The following is a 23,777-nucleotide window of genomic DNA, read 5'->3' as shown; positions in this document are numbered from 1 at the left end:
AACCATGGTGATTTTGTGTCAATCTGGGAATGAGTGCTGCAGACAATGGCTTATCACAGGTAGGCTAATCAGGGTAGCAGGTGTTGGGGCGTTTCAGTCCTAATTTGTAACGACCCGGTGACGTAGTGTCGGACTAGAAGTGCAGGACAACGTCAGCATTCCAATAGTATTTTGGACCAACATGCCATGGCATGTTTCAAACTGGAGTATGCGCGGAGAGCAATATCTCCAATACAAAATCAGACGAAATTTTACTTTTGTCGAGAAACACAATTTTTGTCAATATTAACCCTGGTAATAGTACAGTTCACCACTTATGAGTATTTTCAATCAATCAACAGCTCAAAAAACGTATTTCAGGGTGCAGTGACCCTTTAAGGTGTGGATGTGTTTCTTTACGAATCCGCTGTCTTAGTGTGTAAAGAGATTAATGTTAGGTTAAGTGCCACATACAAGATGTAGCCTAACTGTGCACACCAAAAGCTTCAAAAGCTTCAAGAGCGCCGGAAATCATTCATTTCCTATGGAGAGTCGGCGTTACCGGCTTCAAAAGCGTTCCGGGCGTGAGCGTGGCTTCATGAGCTTCACGGGCGTCAAAATAAAGTTGAGCCTCAGTTAACTTTATGGTAATTAGCTGTGACACGGTTCGGCGTCAACCAATTAGAATGTCAAACTTGCAGGATTGCTGCTTGTGGTTGGTCCGAATGTTTCACGTCTTGGCTTTGAAGCTTTCGGTGCTGAACTGAGTTGAGCGTCGGGCTATGAGCTTCACCAGCGATTTTGACTCTTTTGACGGTTTCGGTGTGAATGCACAGTAAGAGGGTGATAAGGTGTCGTTCTGATAGGGAAAGTTATGAATCTTTGAGACATTTAGATGTGATTGGTAACTGCACAGTAGAGGGGCGCAAAACCTCATTTGGCCAGTCTTGTTTCTCAGTAATAGGAACCCGCTTTTGGAACGACTTACCAATAGAACTAAAAACACAAACTGAACTGAAAACATTTAGCAGTAAGGTAAAACACTGGCTGAAAGTAAAATCAGGGTTGCAACCACTAAGACACGCATGCACACACACACACGCACACTCTATTGTCTATGTTTTACTGTACTGTCTGTTGATGCCTGGCTGCTCGCATTGGTGAGAGTTTGCAGGCGGTTGGGTATCTGGGGACTGTGTCTTATGTGATGTGATGTTTTGTTGTCTGGGGTGTGTGTGTGTGTGTGTGTGTGTGTGTGTGTGTGTGTGTGTGACTGGCTGTTCGCATAGGTGAGAGTTTGCGGGCGGCTAGGTATATCTGGGGGTTGTATTGTATGTGATTTGCTGTCTGTGTTAGTGTATTGGGGTATGTTGTGACTGGCTGTCCATATAAGTGAGAGTATGTGGGCAGCTGGGTGTCTGGGGGTTGTGTTATGTGACTTACTGGTTGTGATGCTCCTTTGTATGTTGTGGTTATTCTGTTGTGTATGGTCAGGGTATGAACACTAAAATTACCTTTGGTCTTTTGTTGGTCTATATGTAGGTAGGTAGGTGTTTGCACACATATACTACACTTTTTAGATTACTTTTAGACTACAACATGTTTTTTAGAAAGGTCTGACCAGGGACTGGGGTTGCAAATTAGCCAACTGGCTAGAAACCTTTTATGTAACACATCTACAGACATTGTTATGGCATTGACTGTGATAGCATGTATGTAATAATGTGCGCTGCATTGTCCCTGACAAATAAACAAATAAATAAAATAAATTGAGGTCTCCCACACTGCTTAATCCATTGTCGGCATCTTTCCACTTCGGTTTTGGGCTTCGGAAAGGCGAAAAAACACCCTACCCTCTAAACTTTCGGGGGACCTGGTTTATGACTTTCTCGTGCCATAGGCGCAGCATTGCACTGTCTTGCTGAATTCGCAATGTTTGACGGACGTCCTTCTACTTAGTTACCGTTGCTGAGCTAGGATTGGACAATGGCCGTTTGAGGGCGGGGTTTTGCGAACGGTTAATTAAGGGAATAACATAGTTTAATATGAAAAAACGGTGACGTGTTTCTTTAAACAGCACCAAGTGTAGTATGTATAATGATTTCAATTAAAGTATAGGCTAGTAGCCTGTACAGATCAATTTCTTTTAGTCAACATATTTTTTCTAGAGAGAGCCGTTCGAGAGCCGAAAGAGCCGGCTCTCATTGCTGAGCTGAGCCAAATGAGCTGGCTCTTTAAAATGAGTCGTAACTCATCATCACCAGCTCTGGTTACTGGTAACATGAACGTGCTGGAGGCGTGGTTGGAAGGAAACGATCTGTTGCTATGGCGACTTCAAACTTTCTTTCAGTTGTACTCATTCAGCCAGCTGATACGAGCTTTTACTGTCTAGCAGCTAGAATCTAGAAAAAATAGGTCTATGGATATGAGGAATGCTGCATTTATGGAATTAACCTCAACGTTTGTTTAATGTTGTTGGAACTTGTGCGTAAATGACATTTTTGGACATGTCACTCGACGACCCACGAGTGGAATGGATACGGCAAAGAGTGTGTTCCGCATTATGTTTGACGGAGTCAAGTTGCTTCGAGGATCTGCTCAGCCGTGGAGATGGGGAAGATGGGCAGAAAATAATACGCTTTTTGAATGATGTTACTGAGGACGAGGTACCATCGACCCTTCTGTTTTCCAAACAGATACGAGAGGAGGAGGTCGAAGTCCCAATAACGACAGGTAAACTGAACCACGTCTTAAAAATCCCAAGACAGATCAGTAAAGTTAACATGCGTTATAATGTCGAATCTAGTCACGTGTACAACTATTTCCCGCTATTTTACGTGTGTGACTTGATTTCTATGCTACAAACCAAAACGGCGAGTCTTAAAGAAACACAAGTGTAGTAGACACTCGTCATTTTCTAGAAGTGGTTGGCAGCAGTTACAATTAGTTGGATATTATCAGATGTTTTGGGTACTAGTTCTTTGACTGCATTACTTGAGAAGTCAAGGGAAGTGAGTGAAGTCATCTGTAACCATGGATACCTCTCAACTGTCCTGCAGGTAAAGTGGCACGACCACACCAGCGCAGGCAAGCAGTGTGCTGTTCCACTTGCTGTTACATTTTAGTGGAACATCTTCTTTTTTACGAAACGACACTACAGTTTGTGACAAAATACCGAATAGTAAATATATTTAAACTCATCAAACGGAACGGCAATGCTTTTGATGGCCGTCGCTTCGCTCGAATTTATTTTGACTACCTCTGTACCTCAAGAGCTCAACAGTCCCGCCCACAGCCTTGCTCGAAAGTAAAAATCCAATACAATTTCTCCATTGACAACTGGAAAATAAGCCATAAAATCGTAACTGTCCATGGTAGACTTATATAGATGTCAAAAGTTAATGGGGCATCAACCTTGTTTTGAGAAAACAATGTTTTATTCACGATTTAACGAGAGTGTACTACACTACCCAACACCCTAACGTGTAAAACTGGTGAAAGCAGAGCCTTTGATTGGTAGAGATCGCCGTTGCCATGGCAATCCCAAACAAACTGTACTTAACTTTTCCCGCGCCTATCGTCCAGCTATCGTCTCGCTGATGGCTGCAGGGCTGTCAGGACCGATGTGTGGTCTTCCGAAAAAAAAAAACGGTTTTCTCATCTTGAAGGTTGAATTTACTCAATGGAAACGGTAGGAAGTAATAATCTTCTTTTCTCAAATTAATATGGAATCATGTTAAACTATCGTTAGGCTGCGAATGTTGGAAATGTGTGTACGTTTGCAAAGCATCACAGGATTTGAGTTCTTTATTTCGGAATTTAAAGGAACCGTATGTAGGATTTTGGCCAAAACGAGTACTGCAAATACTTTCAAAATACTGTAGAGCGGTGAATCGCCTCCCCCTCCCCTCTGAGTCACGGTTGCCAGCTAGCTGCAGCAGGAACGTAGGCTGCTAGCTTTCAATGGCAAGTGCTGTTTTCCTCAGCATAAAAACAGAGAAACGAACTCTGATAATGCATTGCTAATGTTAGCAATGACTACTAGCTGCTTTTATTTCCCAAACAATTCCTTAGCCTACCTTTTCAATTCAATGACCCACCTCCTCCATATGGCCAACATGCTTTGCACGAACTTGCATAATTTGTTCAACTGTCATGAATAGGCTATTTAAAATGTCCATTTACAGTAGCCTACAAGTAAGTTAGCCAAACTGATGAATCTTTACCTGTCCAGGAGCAAATTAACAACACTGACGTCTGTCTTCAAATTCTTCTTCGTTTTCAGCCGTCTCAATCTCCTAAATCCTTGTTTTATTTAGACGTATTTCAGATTAGGGATGGGCATAATTAATCGACGATCGACAATTGATCATTAAGAATTTCGTTGACAAAATATGTTTGTAATCGATTAAACTAGTTACCTGCGAGTGTCCGTTTTGATTTCAGTAGAAGGCTAAATCATGAAGAGGTCAAGTGTGGCGTGGGACCATTTACATTTTTTAAGTGACTTAGTTCGCTGCAAACACTAGCCTACAATAACGTGTATGGTTATGGTTATGCTATTGCTAGCACACGCCTAGAACACGGGCATAACTCACTTGACTAAATATAGCGGTGCATCCTGTAACATTATTTACCAAACTATGAATCTCACTGCGAAGAAAAGAAGCAGCTGTTAGTGAGATTCTACCAGTCTGGTGGGCTATGTCGTGACGGAATGTGATATGGTCTCAATAAATGTATAAGGGCAGCATATCATCTCAATGAACTTGTGTAGATCCATTGAGTCATTCTGAGCTCGTTGAACATCGCATGTCCTCCATGCTAAATTCGAGTTGACGCTAGGTTGAAACTGAGGACAATCAAAACGGAAACTCGCATTTAACTGAGAATGGCGTCAAATATTGCCCCTGCCTGGTAAAATGTTTAATTGTTGCCACACAGTGAAATTGATTTCATTGCTTCAAGAATCACACTACGCCACAAACACGTTGTAGTTTTGTATTTTCATTGCATTTTAAATTTAATAAATGATTAATTTTGATATGAAAATATTAATGATTAATCGATAGTTGATCGTTAATTCTCCCGACGATCGACTAAGAAAATTTAATCGAATGCCCATCCCTATTTCGGATTCATAACAAGGTCTTTTAGGTTCCATAACGTTAGACATTTTTTATCCAACACGTTTGTAGCTGCAGCTGTCTATGGTGGTAACTAGCATAGCTGGCAACCCGGATGGCGAAATACTACTGACTTCGTGATTTGTAGATAAGTGTAGGGCGGCGCATCAAACCAAAACACAACATAACAACATCAACATCAGTTGAGGGCTGCAACTTCACTTTTAAATGAAAATATCTTGGCCGTACTATTGTTGTCAGTGATATAAGTATTTGAAATTAGCATGATTTCTAAATGTCTAGTGACATATCAGGGCCATTTTATGATTCATTGAAATATATTTCCTACATACGGTTCCTTTAAGATATGTACACAGTCTTTTAACGTTTTCTGTTCATTTTTTCACTCAAATTATAAGTTACATGCTTATGAGTCACATCGTAGGCGTAGCTGGTTAGCCGCAGTGGGGTCCACGTACCCCCTGGGTACGTGGACCGATTTCGGGGGGTAGGCTACGTGAAAAAATATCAAAATCATATGCCTTTCCAAACGTTTTTTATATCCCACGGAGGTAACTTAACTTCCGCATTTGCACTGCACATTAAAAACTTATTTTCTCTGCATTAACTAAATATTTGAGAGTGGAGACAGAGATGGTAAAGTAGAGCTTTACAGCAGCCTGTTGCAGTGCTGATAGATACAGACGGTTAGAAGGTTGCCGCCCATATATCTATGGTTGCCGCCCCCTCTGTGGGGGACAACATGCTAACATCGCACAGTGAAAGTGAATGGGCGAACTCGCTAACAGTTACACTTTATATATTCGTTTTACTTTCAAATGCAGCTCTGCTTGTTTCTGAACACAATGATGTGAAGGAATTGTGTTTACCTAACTGTCCAGTGTATGCTAACAACTGAACTCACTCTCAGTTTCCCAATTTTGATGACAAGCTTCGCTGGAAGCTAATATTCGATGGCAGCTTCATTAGGTTGCTAACTAGCTAACTTTAATATCATCAGTTTAACATGATCAACGTACACATTATGTATTAAAACTATTCCCACGGACATTGTAGGAAATGTACATTAATGTGAGAATACATTTAGATGCAACTTATGTGTATGTGGTGTTATGCATAAGACTTAGCTTGCTAAACCGAGCTACTCGGTCCGGCCATTGACACCAGTTCTACAGTGGGTGTACTCGAGACAGTTCTGGCTATTTAACTGGAATTAGCAAAATGAGGGAACTTAATGTTACTCTTAACCTTGGTGATACAGAGATAACTATCAGTCCAAACGTGGTTTAGCCGTTTATTGATCTTTGTTAAAATATTTAATCTTTTTAAAGGTGTTTTCTGTACTCACACCGTCCACCTCCATTAGATTGCATGCAGTGGAAACCAATGTTTTCCCCCACGGGGATGTTTCAGCCATGGTAACCACGGTAACTGGGGGCGGGAACCATGAGCATGACGAGATGCCGTCTGTATGTATTACAGCTCGGCGTCATAATAAATGTTGCTATTTGTCACACGTAAACTACGACTAGCCTATTTGACAAAGACAATTGCAATCGATGGATAAATGGCTGAAACGCAACGGGTTCACGCAGCGACAACAGAAACGTCAAAGGAGTCACCTGCTGTCGGGACAAGCTTTTCAGGTCAAGACACTATCATAGCAAACTAAAACTATCATAGAGTTCGGTCAGAAGACAGTGACAGATGTCTGGGTTAGTTTGCGAGTATCCGGTCCTGGTAAACCGAGCTATTAAGACGTTGATGCCATTTGCTACAACGTATTTATGCGAGACTGGATTCTCAGCGTTGGTCTGCCTTAAGAGTACAGACTATTTGTTGAAAATTATCGAAGACTGAAACTGTCCCCAATTCGGCCTAACATCGCTGCATTATGCAAGAACATCCAGGCACATCCCTCACATTGACTGGTGACGTGGGTGGAGAGGTGGTAGGCCTATTCTGTGTGGTTTACTCCAATTTAGTTTAACTATTGTTAATGTGCTTCCTTTTTTATTATTACTTTACAGCAGAGAAGTTAAGAAAATATACAATGTTAATATGTGAAAAGCAATACTTTTATATCAGTATGTGAAAAGTTAACAATAGCCTGTGACAAAATTGATACGAACGAATATTAATAATAATAAAAAAAAAACGTGTTGTTAACAATTGGTGGTGTGGGGGTACTCGGGAAGATCTATAATGTCTCAGGGGGTACATGCCTGTTAAAAGTTTGGGAACCACTGGCCTAAGGCATGGTCTACAACTCTTTATATCCAGATTTTTCCAGAAGTCAATGGGAGAAATGAATGAGAAATTTACTTCCGGGCAAGCAGCTCTCTCGGAGGAGGGGCGGGACTGTCGAGCTTATAGGGAGGGAAAGTAATCTCATCGCCATCTAGTGGTTGCGTTCCTAGAAACTAGCGGGAGTGGAGGGGATTTTCTTTCAGAAAAAATATATCTCGGCCCACGATGGGAATTTTAGTTAAATGCCTTCAATATGCTATGCATTTAGGTCAGCTCTATTGCTTCTAGTGGTCATACTTTATTTTTTAGGATCAGTTTAATTGACCGTTCGCAAAAGCCGCGCCCCCTAGTTATTGTTACTACGCCCGTCAAACAAATGAGAACAGACGTTCTACAGGGCTCAAATGCGCCCAAAATGTATTTGAGTGAGCCTGAAGAAAAATCCAGGTTGCACTGGTGCACCTGACGCTGCTTGGGTGAAAGCATACATTTATTTTGCAAGTTTCATTGTAGACTATGCCTGCAACTTTACCAAACAGTATAAACCACCTATCCTGGGCCCTCTTTCTCTCGCTCTCCCCCTCTCTCTCTCTCATGCGCGCTCAATGGACACCCCCCTCGACATGCTGTTTTAATCATAAAACATTCACAATCGTGAAAGAAAATGACGCATAGAAGACGACTAGCTACAAATCCGGTTAGCATCACAGTATGCTGCACAATTTTGATTAAAACAATTGCAGTCACGTTGACTGATCATAGTATTTTTCAACTCCACTGGAGACTGTTTTGGATTAATGCAGCAGGGTTCAGATGCAAAACCCTCTAAATCCGTCTGACCATTTCTTTTTAATGGACATTTTGTATCAGGGTTTTGCATACGAATCAATATTTCAGACCAGAAGACAGCTAGTTTTGAAGCTTGAATGAACTAGCCTAGGCCTATGTGAAGCATTCACTCACCATTATCTAATTTTTTGACAAAGTGGCCAGGCTTTTGCATCTGAACTCTCTATGGCACGACAGACAGGGCTGCAATATGCAGTGGAGGGATGTTCAATGTAAAATGTTAAAATAAGCACAGACGGGAATATTAGCCTACAGTCGTAGGCTACGTGTGCCGATAGAAACCGATCTTGCCGTGCAATCAGCATATTGTGGGCCAGTAAGTTCCTGCACTGCGGGTAAATAGCCCACGTTTTAAACTGGGATTGGGACCATAAATACAGTAGCCTACACAATGCCAGATAGCTAAAAGTTGACGATCAACTAGCAACCACCACCCGAGAGCAAAACGCATCCTTCTACATGGTATAACAACATGGTTAGTGCTTGGTAGTTTGCAAGTATTTATGACTTTGCAGACAGCAAGTGATTTGTTGAGCAAAATGTTGAGCACTGCTTTCACAATGCTAAATGAACCACAACTGTTACGTTAGTTTTACAGATTTTATAGCCTTAATGACCGTCAACCTCTTGCTAAAAATTATCTGTGTGGATAGCAACATTATCAATCAGTGCAGTCAGGCGAACAGCTATAGCTGCCTGCATGTCCTACTGGATATTAAGTGGGTTATGCTGATCATAGTGTTCTAACTTTAATACTTTCATATGTAATGCGATAAAGAACCACACATGTTAACTGTTAAATCCAGTTTTACAGATTGTGTGTACTTAGCTACTTATTGATTAATATCATGCTAGGTTTATTGCTTACCTTCGAGCAGACGTAACCTCCAAGCAGTTTCGTACAGGTATTTTTCAACATTTTGTCACGGTAAAATGTCATTTTAGGTAGGTAGCTAATTTAGATACACTAGGTGTGGGTGCTTGTGTTTCTTTACGAATTCGCTGTCTTAGTGTGTAAAGAGATTAATGTTAAGTGCCACATACATGTAAGAGGGTGATAAAGTGTCGCTAATTTGGAAAGTTAATTTTAAGTGCCACATACAGTACTGTAGGCTAGGTGATAGGTGTCGTTCTGATATGGAAAGTTATGAATCTTTGAGACATTTAGTTGTGATTGAGGTCTCCCACACTGCTTAATCCGTTGTAGGCATCTTTCCACTTGGGTTTTGGGCTTTGGAAAGGCGAAAAAACGCCCCCTCCCTCTAAACTTTTGGGGTAGCCTACCTGGTGTATGACTTTCTCGTGCCATAGGCGCATCATTGCACCGTCTTGCAGAATTCGCAATGTTTGACGGGCGTCCTTCTACTTAGTTACCGTTGCTGAGCTACGATTGGACAATGGCCGTTCGAGGGCGTGGTTTTGCGAACGGTCAATTGTTTTGAGTTTGTTTGTAACATGGTGATAACGAACTACAGTAGCTTAGCATTTGACGTCACCAGTTTGGGCGCTTCATCTCCAACTGATCAAAACGGCAATTTGCTTAACTGGCTTTACATATTTTTGTAATAACAGAGAGCGATGTAAACCGCGTGGTAATTACCTTTATGTTGGGATAACTTCTAGGGATGTAACGATGCATCGTGACACGAAAAAAAATCGGTACAAATGCGTGACGATTCGCACCGGTTGATAGAAAAAATTAATCGCGAATGCAAGTCACGTGACTTACGTCACTACGTAGGTACGGGGCACAGACGAGGGAAGACATGGCGACGGTAGGCAACAACTTTGAACTAGAGTGTGTGTGTCAGGGTTCGTATGGGTGCTTGAAATCCTTGAAAATGCTTGGATTTTAATGTGGTGTTTTCAAGGTTTGAAAAAGACATCATTTATGAAGTTGTTTTGTTTTTGCCACGCGTTTGCGTCCAGTTTGACGTGTCTGGATTTTCCGATAATGACAGCAATCTGATGCTGATATTGACTTTTAATTTCTGCTCGTGTAAACTAGTCTAAACTAGTTAGCTGTGACAGACTAGCCTACTGGTTTTCATCGTTTTAACCACAAAGCCTGTCGACCTTAGGTCTACTCAATTGTTTAGTTAACACCTTGTCATTTCGTGTTTGTCCCGCCATTCACCTCCGTGCGCCCCATGTCATTCAGAACATATTTCGGGATAGCCATCTCACTATGAGAAAACGTATGACGATAGTGCTAAGAGATTAACACGTTGGCATGCTTGGTAAACATCAGTCTTGCACATAATATTGAGCTGATTTTTTTTGTGGAAATGGCTTAGGCTACTGTAGCATTGTGATTAAATTTGATTAAAATGATTAAATTGTGTATTTTTTTTAATTCAATAATATGCACAAATGTGTTAACTAAGTAAATATATATTTATTTCCTGAGCATTTTGATTATTTCGTGTTTTTAGTGTTGTCGACAAATAACAATTGCGCAAAGATGTCATTCAGTGCAACGACTAATTAAAAAAAAAAAATACACACAGAAGGAACAATCTCAGCCATTTAAACAGTTTGAGGTCAGTACATCTCTTACAACAGATTATTTAAAAAACAAGAAAGTGCAGTTACTCTGTTTTAATTTCTCTGCACCTTGCTTGTATTCTAATGTGTCTTGTGATTTTGCTAGTTTGTATGCAAGACGTTTTTACTACACCTTCTATTCTATTTAAAAATCAATAAAATTCCATTTTCCATGATACAAGCATGGTTTCTCTTGCATTCACATGAAAAAAAATATAATGATCAATTTTAATAACTGTTTTAAGCAAAAGTTTCTGTTGTACTGTATGACGATTTTCTGTTGCACCGAATGACATGCTCCAAGGTGTATCATTATTGGTAATATTTGGATGTTATAACTTCATCTTACACATAGCTCCTTTAAGGTTGCAGTAGTAGAATGTAAACATGCCACACCAATGGCAAGTATGAGTTATGGTATTACTGCATGAACTGAGTGATGAACGTGAAATGCGTTTTATAGGCTACAAAACTCTGCATTAAGATGACAACTGTGTGTAACCACGCTTATAGGCTACCTAGTTAATGGTGAAATAGCATCCACATTTACAGCATTCAATAGCCTAAGGACAACTTGATCTTAAGTTAAATTGTTAAATTGTTCTCAGAAAAGGAACAGCAGGTCTACAGAATATTCCAAATAGTCCTTTCATGGTGACAGGGGGAGACCAAACTCTGTGTAACATACCTGATTCCACTGTCAATGTTCAGTGCCTATGTAACCTGTAATATTTGTAATTTTTTAATCCATGAAAATTAACCAAAATGTATCATTTCCTATTAAAGGGGTAGTTCAGAATTTTGGACATAGGACCTCATATCCAGGTTAGCCAGTGTGATATTTATCAGTGGAGACCGTTACCTGCACATTTCATCCAGTCCTATAGTTTCAGAGTTCGCTGGTGCTATAGTGCCTGCCACTAAAAACAGTCTTACCCAGTCTATGGAGGAACAACCTCTTTAAATAGAATTGCATTAATAAAAAGATGCTAAAATCCAATTTTCATTGACTAAAACAAGACTAAAAGTCATTAGTTTTCGTCAACTAAAAGTAGACGAAAATAAGACTAAAATGCTCATACTTTTAGTCGACTAAAACTTGACTAGACTAAAAGAGTATGAACGTGACTAAAACTGATACAAACTAAAATGACAGCTTGACACAAAGACTAGACTAAAACTAAAACCAAAACAGGCCGCCAAAAACAACACTAGTGGTCGGTCAAGAAAATTTGTAGTTTTCGCCATCCCTACCGTCTACTAAGCTCAGCAATGGTTGTTAAAGCAACCATAAACTCTAAATGGGACGGCGCGTTTAACGAGTTCAGTGCTAGGATAAACGTTAGCTAGGATAGCTAATAATAGTGTTCAATGACCGCTAACGTTATTTCATACACTGATGTTATGTTTTGACTAGGGTATGTTACATCTGTTAAGAGCATTACAAATAAAGTGGCCAAATCGGTTTGAAATATTTTAGCCCAGAAATATGGGTGTTACAGTAGGCTAATATTAAAGGAGTCCTAGAATTCAAAACCACATTCACCTTGTTCCTGTTGAATTTAGGCTGCGAGCAGTGTCTAAACGACAACACCAAAGACTTTACCGCGTCCCACGCCTGCTTTCGTATGCAAATTGCGAAATAGAAACAGCCGTGTTGAAATGCTCCAATCTGAACAGAGCTCAGATAACACGTAATAGGCGCCCATCCCCCTTTAGATACACCCCCTCTCATTTGCATACCTTCGATTAATAATTCTTGTTAAACTGCTCTTACGATGCTAATATCTAGATATGTGGTCTATGGCAGAGACGTTGTAATGCTAGCGTTATTACAGCTAACTTTGGAGAGTTAGGCTACTATACTAAGAAATGTACTGATAAAACTTACCAATCTAACACATTCATTCTGTTGGGGAATCTGCTGCACTTCATCTTCGTCAGAACCTTCTTCTGACTCGGTTTATACATGTAAGGCTGTATTCCTTATTTAAATCCATTGTTGATAGCTTTATCAAAGACTTTGGCTTTATTTACCAGCAGTAAACGTAGTTTCACTTTGCTCTAGCTTCAGACCGGTGGATTGAGCCAATCAACTTTCAGGACATATCGGCCAATAGACCAATCAGCGCGCATCTCATTTGAATATTCATGAACTTGCTGAGTGGGCGGGAAAAACAAACTGTTTCATTGCAAGGCTTATTTATGACCTTGTATTAGGCGATCTAGCAGTGCTCCTGGGGCGTTTTCAGCCCCACAAATTTACATATGACATTATTTAGGCTCAAAGATCAATTTGTAATGGTCAAAAAATGCGTTCTATGACTCCTTTAACAGTAGACTACGATCTAGCTGCCCTATGTTAGTGCTGTTATCACTGGTTTAATAACTATGTAAATTTGCGATCACAACCCATTTCACCTTACAACACCACTGGCATGTTTATGACTACCAGACGCTGAACAAAGTACTACATTGAACTACTAAAGATGTTAAAGTGAAGGTGTTCACTTCTTCATAATGTAATTTGCCGTACATCTCCTATCTTTCTGCCGTCCAGCATGGTGCCGTCCGGCGCTGTCACGTCACTTTGTGACGTTTCAGCAAGGAGTGAATTAACTCCATTGTACCTGCATTGTACAGTTCCTGTTGCAGTTCCACTAGGGGCGATCACCAGCAAGTGATCAAACAATGGGGGTCTATGGGGCTAGAAGGCTAAATTGGTTTCACCTGATTGTCATTAAAAAATCGAAGATTGGATTTTAGTTTCTGCAAGCTCAATATGGGTTATAGGTCGAAAGTTGAATGAACAATTACTTATGGCCCTTTGGTTTCTCACAGGCTTGGTCATTGTTGCCCATAACACACTAGCACCCTGCTAATGAATGATGTCATTGACATGTTTGAAAGGCTTTTTAGAGCAATTAAGGGACTTAAAAAATCTAATACTCAGCCGTGTGTATTTTCCTTGACCCCCCTTTCACATGCAATATTCCAATTTCTACACAAAACATTATATCCAGAGAAAAGTGGATTTTAGGAGAAACTCCATTCACCTCCATTCATTCTCCACTTGCTTGTGATCGCCCTCTAGTTGCAGTACCATGCGGAAGTATTCAGCGAGTGGTTGTTCTCCCCTTATTAGACATTCTCTGGCTTATACACCAATTCGGCGAAATACCGGAAGTGGAGCGGTCGCCCTGTCTGCGGTGTGCGTGAGGCAAGGAGGATTTTAAATAGAATGTATTCCTATGGAAATCGCAGTTACACTTTCAACATAAAGTTTGTATTTAGACTTCAAATTTCGTCACATAATTTACACCACAGCTACCTAAGAGGTTACCAAAGTACCAAATTTCAATTTAATAAATTTTTCTGGATTTGGGGAGGTCTTGTTATGAGGCTATTTTTTTCCAGTGTTTCCATTTATTCCTATGGGAATGTTAGCTTGCGACAAACGTCAACACAGCGATGTGTGTTGACAGTCTATTTTCTTGCTGTATCCTACTTTAATATTTCATACTTATTGCTGAAACAAGTATTTAATTCCAACATTAATCATTACATTACTTTTTAATCACTGTGGGCTGTCCATAATGATTAAATGCTAGTTAGCATGCTATAAGGTCAAGTCAGTTCAACGTAGCCAGCAGTGTTTATATCTCCTTCTACTTTCCGTTTACAAATATTTCAATAGAGTAATTCATAAATTAATATCAGTAATTTAAGATACCTTCATTAGTAACTGGGGGCCACTGTCTGATCGCGTAAAACCAAGTAACTTTATTCATACTGTCACTGCTCTCATGGTGCCTTCATGTGCTATGGTAATTATGGGAAATACCAAAAGCCGAGGTCAAAAATGCACATGAACACCATCTCATGTGGTATTTTCCACTGGGCAACTCGTAGAATATTTTGATGGACGAGTTGCCGAGATGAGATAACCTTTGACATTTTCAACATGGCGGAGAGCAACGGAAGAGTTGTGAATGATAGCATTGTTTACTACTAAACATTTTTTGCTACTGTTAGCAGATATTTTGTAGCCATATACAATATTGTGTCATTGACAATTGTAATATAATGCTTTAACACTCAGTGTACATTTTTAAAAAGCTGTTATGGTTTGGTGTTACCTACCCAGAGCGATATGCTAGCTAGTGATGAGCGACAGGCAATTTACTAATTTCCTATCAGTACGGCAACAAAGCACTTGAACACAACACACTGGTAACTACTGTAAAGGGTGAAAAAACACTCCCAAACGCGCTACACAAACACATCGGACGTTCTCCCTTTACATGCGTGAAGAACAATGGATCAGTAGCCATGTGGAGTTAAATGATAATGTTATTAGGAAATTCACCACGATTAAATCTGACTCCATAGATTGTATTGTAACCTCTAATACATTACCAAATAACTAATTATGTTAACTATGGTAGAGAATGGAATGGCACACTAAACTTTTAGAAATATGCAAACTGAGCGAGGAGAATTAACCATTTATTAGGCTCTGAGCCTTAGGTAAAAGTAAAGTATCAGTAATTATCCTTGAACAAAGGAACAAAGGAGGAAATGAACTTAACCTCAAAACAAAACAATAAACTTGGACTTAAACCTTAACAAGTTACCAAGTTACAATGCTACACACACCAGATAAAACAATATATCAAATAATGAAAATAACAAACCCCATAAAGAAATCAAAAGATAGGGAGAGAAAGAGAGAGAGAGGGAGGAAGAGAGAAAGAGAGAGAGGCAGAGAGGTCAGTGTGACCTCTTGCCTAGACCAGAGCAGAGCAGGAAGAGAAGAGTCACCTCTTGCCCAAAGCTGAGAAAGTGAGAGAAGACAAGAGAGCCAGGCACTGCAAGAACTTCTCTTTTTCATTCATCCAGCCACCCCCCCACTCAGCAGGACCTCTTTACCTGAAAGTGGGTGTGGCGTCTAAAACTCTATAATATAGTTCTTAGTCCACAACTATGTACAGATACATTAGATTGCAATGACACCGTGATCAGGCTGTTGCCCACATTACAAGTATTAATTCAAGACCAAACATGGATGTATTATCATTTGTCATGAAACAGATACATTTTAGTTTCCAACATGAGTTTTCCAGGGAAAAACTGGAGGTGTGTCCGCCTTGGCTCGAGCCTCCCTGGCCAAATGGTGGTCCACACAATGGGGTACTTTAAATGCAACCAAGTCACCTGAATACAAAGGAGTCTAGCTGTGAGGTCGTCTCCCCCGTTCTGAACTTTAGTGGATGGAAAATTACCAGCTTACACTACCAGTTCACAAATGGAAAATATCAAATTTTCCATAGCACGTGAATGCAGCATCAGTCACCGGCATACAACAACTATGAGAACGCACACCGCAGCCATGGCTCCGCCGCAAGATGGCGGCATACACAAATCGCTACTCGAATTGGTGTATAGGGAACCTAAGTGACCGCCCCTTCCGGTCGGTCCACTAGACCTAAGATCGGAAAAAAAAATTAATGATAGTCTATGGAGAAATATAAATTATTTTCTGGTCCCGATCGTCTTATGCCATGAATTACACTATATGATGTTTGTCAATTTTAAAGACAAATTTTCATGTAAAGACATTTGCAGTTCATTTCGTAACTAGTGAATTACAACATTGTGAAATATCATAATTCCATCGACTACAAACACATCAGTCGCGTTAGTGACGTTAGCCCACCTCACAGACACAGCCACCGGTACCAGCAACAGCAGGTCTTATTTGAGCTTCCCCCCTTGCCGGTGAAAATACCATGAGTCAGAGCATTAAACACTCCAAATAAGTTAGTATTCGTCCATAGACTGTACATAAACTACAGTAAAGTATGGCTCATTGTGTCTTAATATGTAACGTTTTAGAGCAAAAGAAAGAATGGGACACTGAAGGATCACGGCTTTCTGAAGTTCAGACAGAGGAATCCCCAAACCATGTGGATAGTTTCCAGAGCCAGGCATATGGTTCTGATGCTGAAGATGGACCCTCAGTTCCTGTGAGCAAATTAGCACATTTTGCAAATCTCCTCCTATTGAAATAATCATTAGGTTACTCAATTCATATGGAATAGACTAAATCTGTTTTTGGCTTGTATTCGTTTTCATTTTATGTTTTATGAATTTGGTATGATGAAATATAGATAAAAATGAACATGTTGTATGGAATTGGGAAAATCTTAAGTAGGATAATTTTCTGGAGGGATTGGATGGGAAGAGAACAGAATACCAAAGTCAGTAAAAAAATTTTTTATCTGTCTTTAATGAATTTATCAGAGGTTTGAAATTCAAGTCATCTACCACATTGAGCTTCATGTGTCAGTCAACCATGCTTCTGAGAAGTTTTTGAAGTCCAACATTTTCTACATCCTCCGGAATACCAAGGGTAAGTGGTCAGAATTCAGGGTCTGGACTTTCAAGTTCATCTAGCTATTCTGACTGGGTAGTACCATTAAATTGCCTTTCTGGTGTTTTTGATAACATGTTTTTATTTGTAGAAACCATTTATGAACCTGTTGACATAAATGAGGCAAACAATGTCATGCCAAAGTTACTTGAGTTTGGTATGCTGAATGGACATTCCCTGTTGATGCTGAAGGACATCCTCAATCAAGTATGTGGTACTTTTGAGTGTATTACTTCTAATCTTGTATTACACTGTTAATGTTTTTTCTTTAAGCATAATTGGTGTGTAGGGGTGTCAACAATAATCGATTCGGCGATGCATTGCAATGCGGGGCATGCACGATTCAGCATCGATGCAGCAACGTGCCATAATCGATTATGTCACTATTTATTTTCTGGCCTCGAGTACAATAAAGTTGACATTTCAATTAATTCCGAGGGCATTTCCAGAGCAATGTTGCAATGACATGCACCACCTGTACAGTGTTTCCCCACACATAGACTAATTTGTGGCAGTGCACCACAGATTCAACACGGCCGCCACATATGCGTTTTGTTATTAAAGAGTCACTGCACCCTAAATTATGAGCTGTTGATTGATTGAAAATACTCATAAGTGATGAACTGTACTATTACCAGGGTTAATATTGACAAAAATCGTGTTTCTCGACAAAAGTAACATTTCGTCTGATTTTGTATTGGAGATGGGCTATTGCTCTCCTTGCATAGCCTACTACAGTTTGGGACATGCCATGGCATGTTGGTCCAAAATGCTATTGGAATGCTGACGAAGTCCTGTCCAACACTACGTCACCGGGTCGTTACAAATTAGGAATGAAACGCCCCAACACCTGCTGCCCTGATTAACCTACCTGTGATAAGCCATGTCTGCAGCACTCATTCCCAGATTGACACGAAATCACCATGGTTGATTGGTTGCAGCAGTGCTGCACTCCCTCTCCAAATTTCAGAACGTCTCTCCCATTTTGAAAGCCTTTTTCAGAAATGTGAAGTGGGTGGAATTATGGGGTGAAGTGACTCTTTAATTATTTTTTTTTAACGCAATTTAAAACACGCATCGTATTCGTAAAGATGCATTTCCTTCCCCTGCTCTCCCTCCGTGCACACCGCGTCTGTCTGTCTCCATGAAAGATTTCCATTGTAGACTATGCATGCAACTTCACCGAACATTAGAAGTAAAGCCAGAGACACATGCCTTTGTTAAAGCCCCTCTCCGCACTTTTTTGGTAAACAAACCTATAGCGCTTTGATGTAGTAAGATCTTTCCATAGGCTAACACTTGTTGTAACGCTAATAAGACTAGCCTAAGCTAGGCCTACATAATGGCAACATTATTTTTTATTTAGGCCGATAGGTCATTAAGAAAACGTAACAAATGTGTTGTTGTTTGTGTAACCCAGACATCAGCAACTTTCATATGTGGTAGCTTCCTGCCCTCACGGCTGCAACTTCTGCACTCGTTTGTGCTTTTTTAGCGGCATGTTCATCAAGTCACGGACCGGCCTGAACCTCTACGTCAACAATGAATAAGAAATTATTATCAATTCACGCAAGTAGGCTATGCTACACACATTTCCCCCCTAAACATACAGGCAATGAGAAGCCTTGAATTAATAGTTTTTAATGTATCAGACAATAACTAGGGCAGGATTAGGGATTTGGGACAACTGCTTGTATTTCGTGACTGTCCCGAATTCTTTGATCACCCTAAGGAAACTGAACAGTCCAACCAGTAGACTATGATAAGCTTGCCAACTATGCTACTTGTTTGCAATATTATTTTGAGGCTTTAACCAGACAGAATTAAAGAGGTGTAGTTGTAATATGAATAGTAGGCTATAATATGCATAACGTGAGCTGTCATGAATATCAGAATTTCAATAGGCTATTTTATTTTTTTATATCAGGATATAGGCTAATATATACTCCAAGGTTTTAAATGTTATTTCATACAATTTCTAGGTCCCCCCCCCACATAACAGCCAATAAAATCTTTTGTTCAATATCTGACTGCTTGTATTGCCTCATGTCTGATGACAAATTTGCCTTGTTGTGTGCAGTAGAATTTTGATGCATCGTAGAATCGAATTGAATCGTTACCTGGTGAATCGTAATCGAATCGTGAGGGCAGTGCCAATGCACACCCCTATTGGTGTGTGTTATGAAATACCCATTCAAATATCTCAATGACATGACTAGTCTTGTTCTCAACATGCAGGTGTATATTCCACTGCTTACTTGGAACCAACTGAAGCTTACAGATGGAGGCTACCGCCATAGGATGTCCTTAGACAAAGATGCTGTTGAGGAACAGGGGGAAAATAAGCCAATGGAAACTCGTGGGTCACTCATGATTCGAGATGAGCTATTGAACAGTACGCATAAATTCTTAGGGCATATCGACAGGACTCTCCAGCAGCTAGAAGGTATGTTAATATTTGCATCTGATTCTATGTGATTTTCATTCATCTTGAATTTAGATGCATGACTGCTGCTGGTATATCTGTTTCTGTACTGAGGCATGTCAAAGTCAGAATTGGGGACTGACTAAGCCAAAACGAAAATGAAATGGTCTTCAACTGTTCCGGAACAGAAAAGTTATTCTGAAATCAATAAAACCGGTTAATAAGTTTTTTTTTTCGTTCTCTATATGTTTTATAAAATTTCACAAAAGCATAGCCTATGTCAGGCAATGTAGGCATAACATAATAGCCTATAGCCTATTTTGCCTGTCCACACCTTGTCGTTTTAAAGTCGGGATTTGTTTCAAGCGCAATTATAGGCTATGTAGAGTTAAATAGGAAATTTGAGGTAGGCCTATATTTGTCAGCAACAGACAGGCTATAACATGCTCGCTTATAAACGGGGTTAGGAATTATTGAGCAAGCCTTTGAAGATCTCCATATGGATAAAACTTACAGCCAGGTAAGGAGTTTCTAGCACTTATCCAGAAATGTTTTTGATAAGAAATTATTTACCATAGAATAGGCCAGTAAGCTGTAGGCTATGTGGGATGGATAGCCCATCTGAATGTTTTTGGATGCCGCCTGTGATTTATTATTTTTGGGCATAGACTAGCTACGGTGTAAATCAAGGACAAATAGTATTGAGTATGTCTATTGTAAGGTATAGACCACAAAAATAGACTTGATAGGCCCGCCAGACACTGCCAGAATGATAAGAACGAACTTTATTTTACGTTCCGAACCGGTTCAGGAACGATATGTTGGTGGCGGAACGCAAGAACGAAAACGTTAAACATACCTGAACCGTGTGGAACGATTGAAAAATAATTTCGTTTTCAAGCCCTGGTGGTTGGAATGGCATGTAATAACCAGAGTACAGTAAAGTCATACAATCATGATTTACTAGTTAAGTTTTGTTTACATCAAGACACACACAGAGACAAACAGAACAGCTCACGCATGCGCACACACACACACACACACACTCACGCATGCACACACACACACACACGCACACGCACACACACACACACACACATGTAAGCCTTACAGATGCATGGTTTACAGTACACCATATCAACACACTGGTTATCAAATATGGATTACCAATCAGAACTGTATTTTGTAAAGAATAGAAAGTCATCATAGTGATTGAACTGGGTACTGACATTGCAGATCCAATGCTCATCCTCACAAAACATGCTTGTCTTATACTGTACGTCACATATTAATATAAAAAAAATCAAGATTCACAGTACACTACATCAACACTGGGTAAGATGTCAAATATGGATTAAAAATCAGAAGTGCATTTCATAGATTAAGCTGCCATGCAATAGAAAGTCATGTTTATGATTAAACTGGGGACTGACAGTGCAGACACAATTCTCATCCTCACAACACATGCTAGTCTTATATGTCACATAATAATATCCAAAATTCAGCATGCATGTGCAAGTTTTACAATACACCATAATGCACGGGTTAAGATTTAAAATATGGATTTCCAATCCGAACTGCATTTTGTAGATACAGTATCACAATCAGATTCATCAGAGTAGTCAGATTAGGTGTATATGACATCTAAACACCTAATATGCCTGTCTGGTATAGTGTCACCAGCTTGTCAAAGACAGAATAGTTTTTGGAATTTATCTACAAAATATTGGTTACATAAATCTGATGATATCCACATGGCCAAACTGCTAACCTGGTCTAGTGCCACCAGCTGACCAAATAGTTAATGTGACATTTACAACACCTTCATTAATTAGTCTGAAACTTTCCTAAATATTAGATACTATGATACTGACATGACTCACTCATATGGCTGGTGTAGCCCCCCTGTCCCCTAAGCAGGGATAGGCTGGAAGGAGATATTTTGAATAACTACCAGCTGTTGTCTGCATTACACTGCATATCACAAAATGTATGTCATAAACAAATGACTTAGAAGCATATCATTGTACCCTACATGTTTGTAATGTAAAGCCACCCGGTGACTGCCATCAATTTGGCTCCAATCTGCGAACAATTAAATGTAGGCTATGTAAGTTATGTAGGTTCTGTTGACTGAGATAGTGCCCAAAGTGTCAGATGGCCAGTCTGGATAGCCTATATTTGAGAGCATTTCTTTCTGGTTCTCAGATTCAACTGTTATGGATTGATTCAATTAAATTCAGTTCACATACTTAATGATGCCCAACTGTGCTTATCTGTTAACCATGTGTGTGGTTTTTTTTTGTTTTTGTAGGAGAGATTAAATTGCATATTCCTGAGCTTGACTTGGAGCCACAAGTGGATGTCCTTCTAGCTACACGAGAGGTTGTAGAAAAGCTTGAACAGTGTGTAATGAATTGGCAGACCCAAATCACCATTGTTATAGAGGAACAGCAGAGAAAAAAACCTCAGGTTTGTAATCTATTTAAATGTTTCTTAATGTTTTTGTCACAAGATCCAGTGATGTTTGACCAGAGACGGTTTATAAAGCGAGACGAGTCATATGAGGGTCAATCCTGGTGTCCCTGTGACGTAGTGCCACTCCCATTTAGGAGGCAAACGGGAGGCAAACGGGAGAAATAAGGCTACGTTTACACATAGTAGGGTATTTTGATAAACAAATATTTCCCTCCCTGCGTTTTCCAAGATAACATCGTGCGCACACATCGTTTTCAAAATAGTGTCCGTGTACATTAATCCGCATAAATACGCTGTTGAGAGTCATCATAACTACGCAAAGCCTATGGGCCTATCAGTGTAGCAGGAAGGAGAAAGCCATGCAAGCCAATCAAAAGCCTCATCGACAACGACGACTAACACGAGCGACTTCCTGTTCCTTCCTTCTCAAACCAGCAATGGCGCGAGGTTCATTTGTGTGGACAGACGGCGACGTTTAGTTGAAGTTGAGCCCTAACATGTTTCTGTTCCTCTACATAATAAAGGATCTGTATTTGCAAATGCAAACATATAAAAAGTGCTTCCACCAAAAGAAATGCTACCGCTACCCGGGCTGCTTCCATTTTACTAGACTCTGACAGCTGTGTACACAAAAGGTCGCACTTTTGGCGCGTAGATTGCGTAAAACCTTTTTTTCCTCCGTTTTCCTCAGTGTACATTCAAACGCGAAAGCAGAGTTTTCCTAGATCTCCACTTTTGCCGGAGTTTTTAGAAAGAATCGTATTCAGAGGCAAAATCGCCGTTTGTGTGTACAACGGTGTTAACCAAAGTCCTACCTAGCCAGTAAACATCACTTGCAGTTCTTATTCACTTTTCATTTACTGTGCTAATGTTAGCTAGCTTGCTAGCTAGATTAACGGGCGAAAATAAGTTATTTATTCCAAAACTAGTGGCATTTTGTTCGGCGAATCCTGTTTGATTACTACTGACTCTGAAGCCTGCAGTTATGGGTAATGGATCACACCTCGCGTATGCGCAGAACATACAATTGGCGTCGGCGTCGCTTCGGTGTGTTCAGAGGCAATTTTTTGACCGAACAGGGGAGACGAGAGCCAACCGACTGATCAGTCCCACTGCTTTTCTGTCGACGGCCAACAGTCGATTGGCTCCCAAAGACTGGGTTGCGACCCACAGGTGATTTTATTCGGGTCACGGGCATAGGGACAATTTATATTGTGTAATCTCTAGTTTGTGAATAAATCAGCTATTTTTTGTTTTCCACCTTGGTGAACTCCACTAAGTAAGTATTTGATGGGTAACAATGCTGCTGTATAAAATGCTTATAAGATGTAATTTGTGAATCATTTAAAAAGAAAACTATCAGTGAAAGATTGACTTTACAGTGTGATGTTCTCTTGTTCAATTAGGCATCAGGACCAATGGCAGAGATAGACTTTTGGCGTGAACGGGCAGCAATCTTGAGTGCTTTGAGTGAGCAGCTCAAATTGCCAGCAGTAAAGAAGATTTTAGAGGTGATGTCACAGGCAGACCCTGTCACGGTGCAGAACCTGGATCTTACTGTGACAGAACTCAGCAAGTATCATGTGGAGTCTGTAGAAAATGTACGGTTCCTTAGCACTCTGGAGAGGCATTTCAAGGTGAGAAAAGACAAGTACATTTTTCTTGC

At 40.1% G+C, this 23,777-nt stretch overlaps 1 protein-coding gene across 1 annotated transcript in view; it reads left to right on the top strand.

Moving 5' to 3' along the window:
* The first annotated feature begins 2,486 nt into the window (after positions 1-2,486).
* Positions 2,487-23,777, top strand: part of dnah10 (dynein axonemal heavy chain 10) — a 337,572-nt gene continuing 316,281 nt past the window's right edge. The window contains exons 1-7 of the mRNA XM_062544195.1: positions 2,487-2,712; positions 16,671-16,801; positions 17,079-17,187; positions 17,300-17,415; positions 19,447-19,654; positions 21,948-22,105; positions 23,518-23,748. Of these exons, the coding sequence (XP_062400179.1) occupies positions 2,487-2,712; positions 16,671-16,801; positions 17,079-17,187; positions 17,300-17,415; positions 19,447-19,654; positions 21,948-22,105; positions 23,518-23,748 (1,179 nt within the window). The remainder of the gene's footprint in view (positions 2,713-16,670; positions 16,802-17,078; positions 17,188-17,299; positions 17,416-19,446; positions 19,655-21,947; positions 22,106-23,517; positions 23,749-23,777) is intronic.

The sequence above is a fragment of the Sardina pilchardus genome, chromosome 8, assembly GCF_963854185.1.
Source record: "Sardina pilchardus chromosome 8, fSarPil1.1, whole genome shotgun sequence".
Classification (NCBI taxonomy): domain Eukaryota; kingdom Metazoa; phylum Chordata; class Actinopteri; order Clupeiformes; family Clupeidae; genus Sardina; species Sardina pilchardus.
Note: the sequence above shows the minus strand (reverse complement) of the source record. Positions and strands in the feature narration are given on the sequence as shown.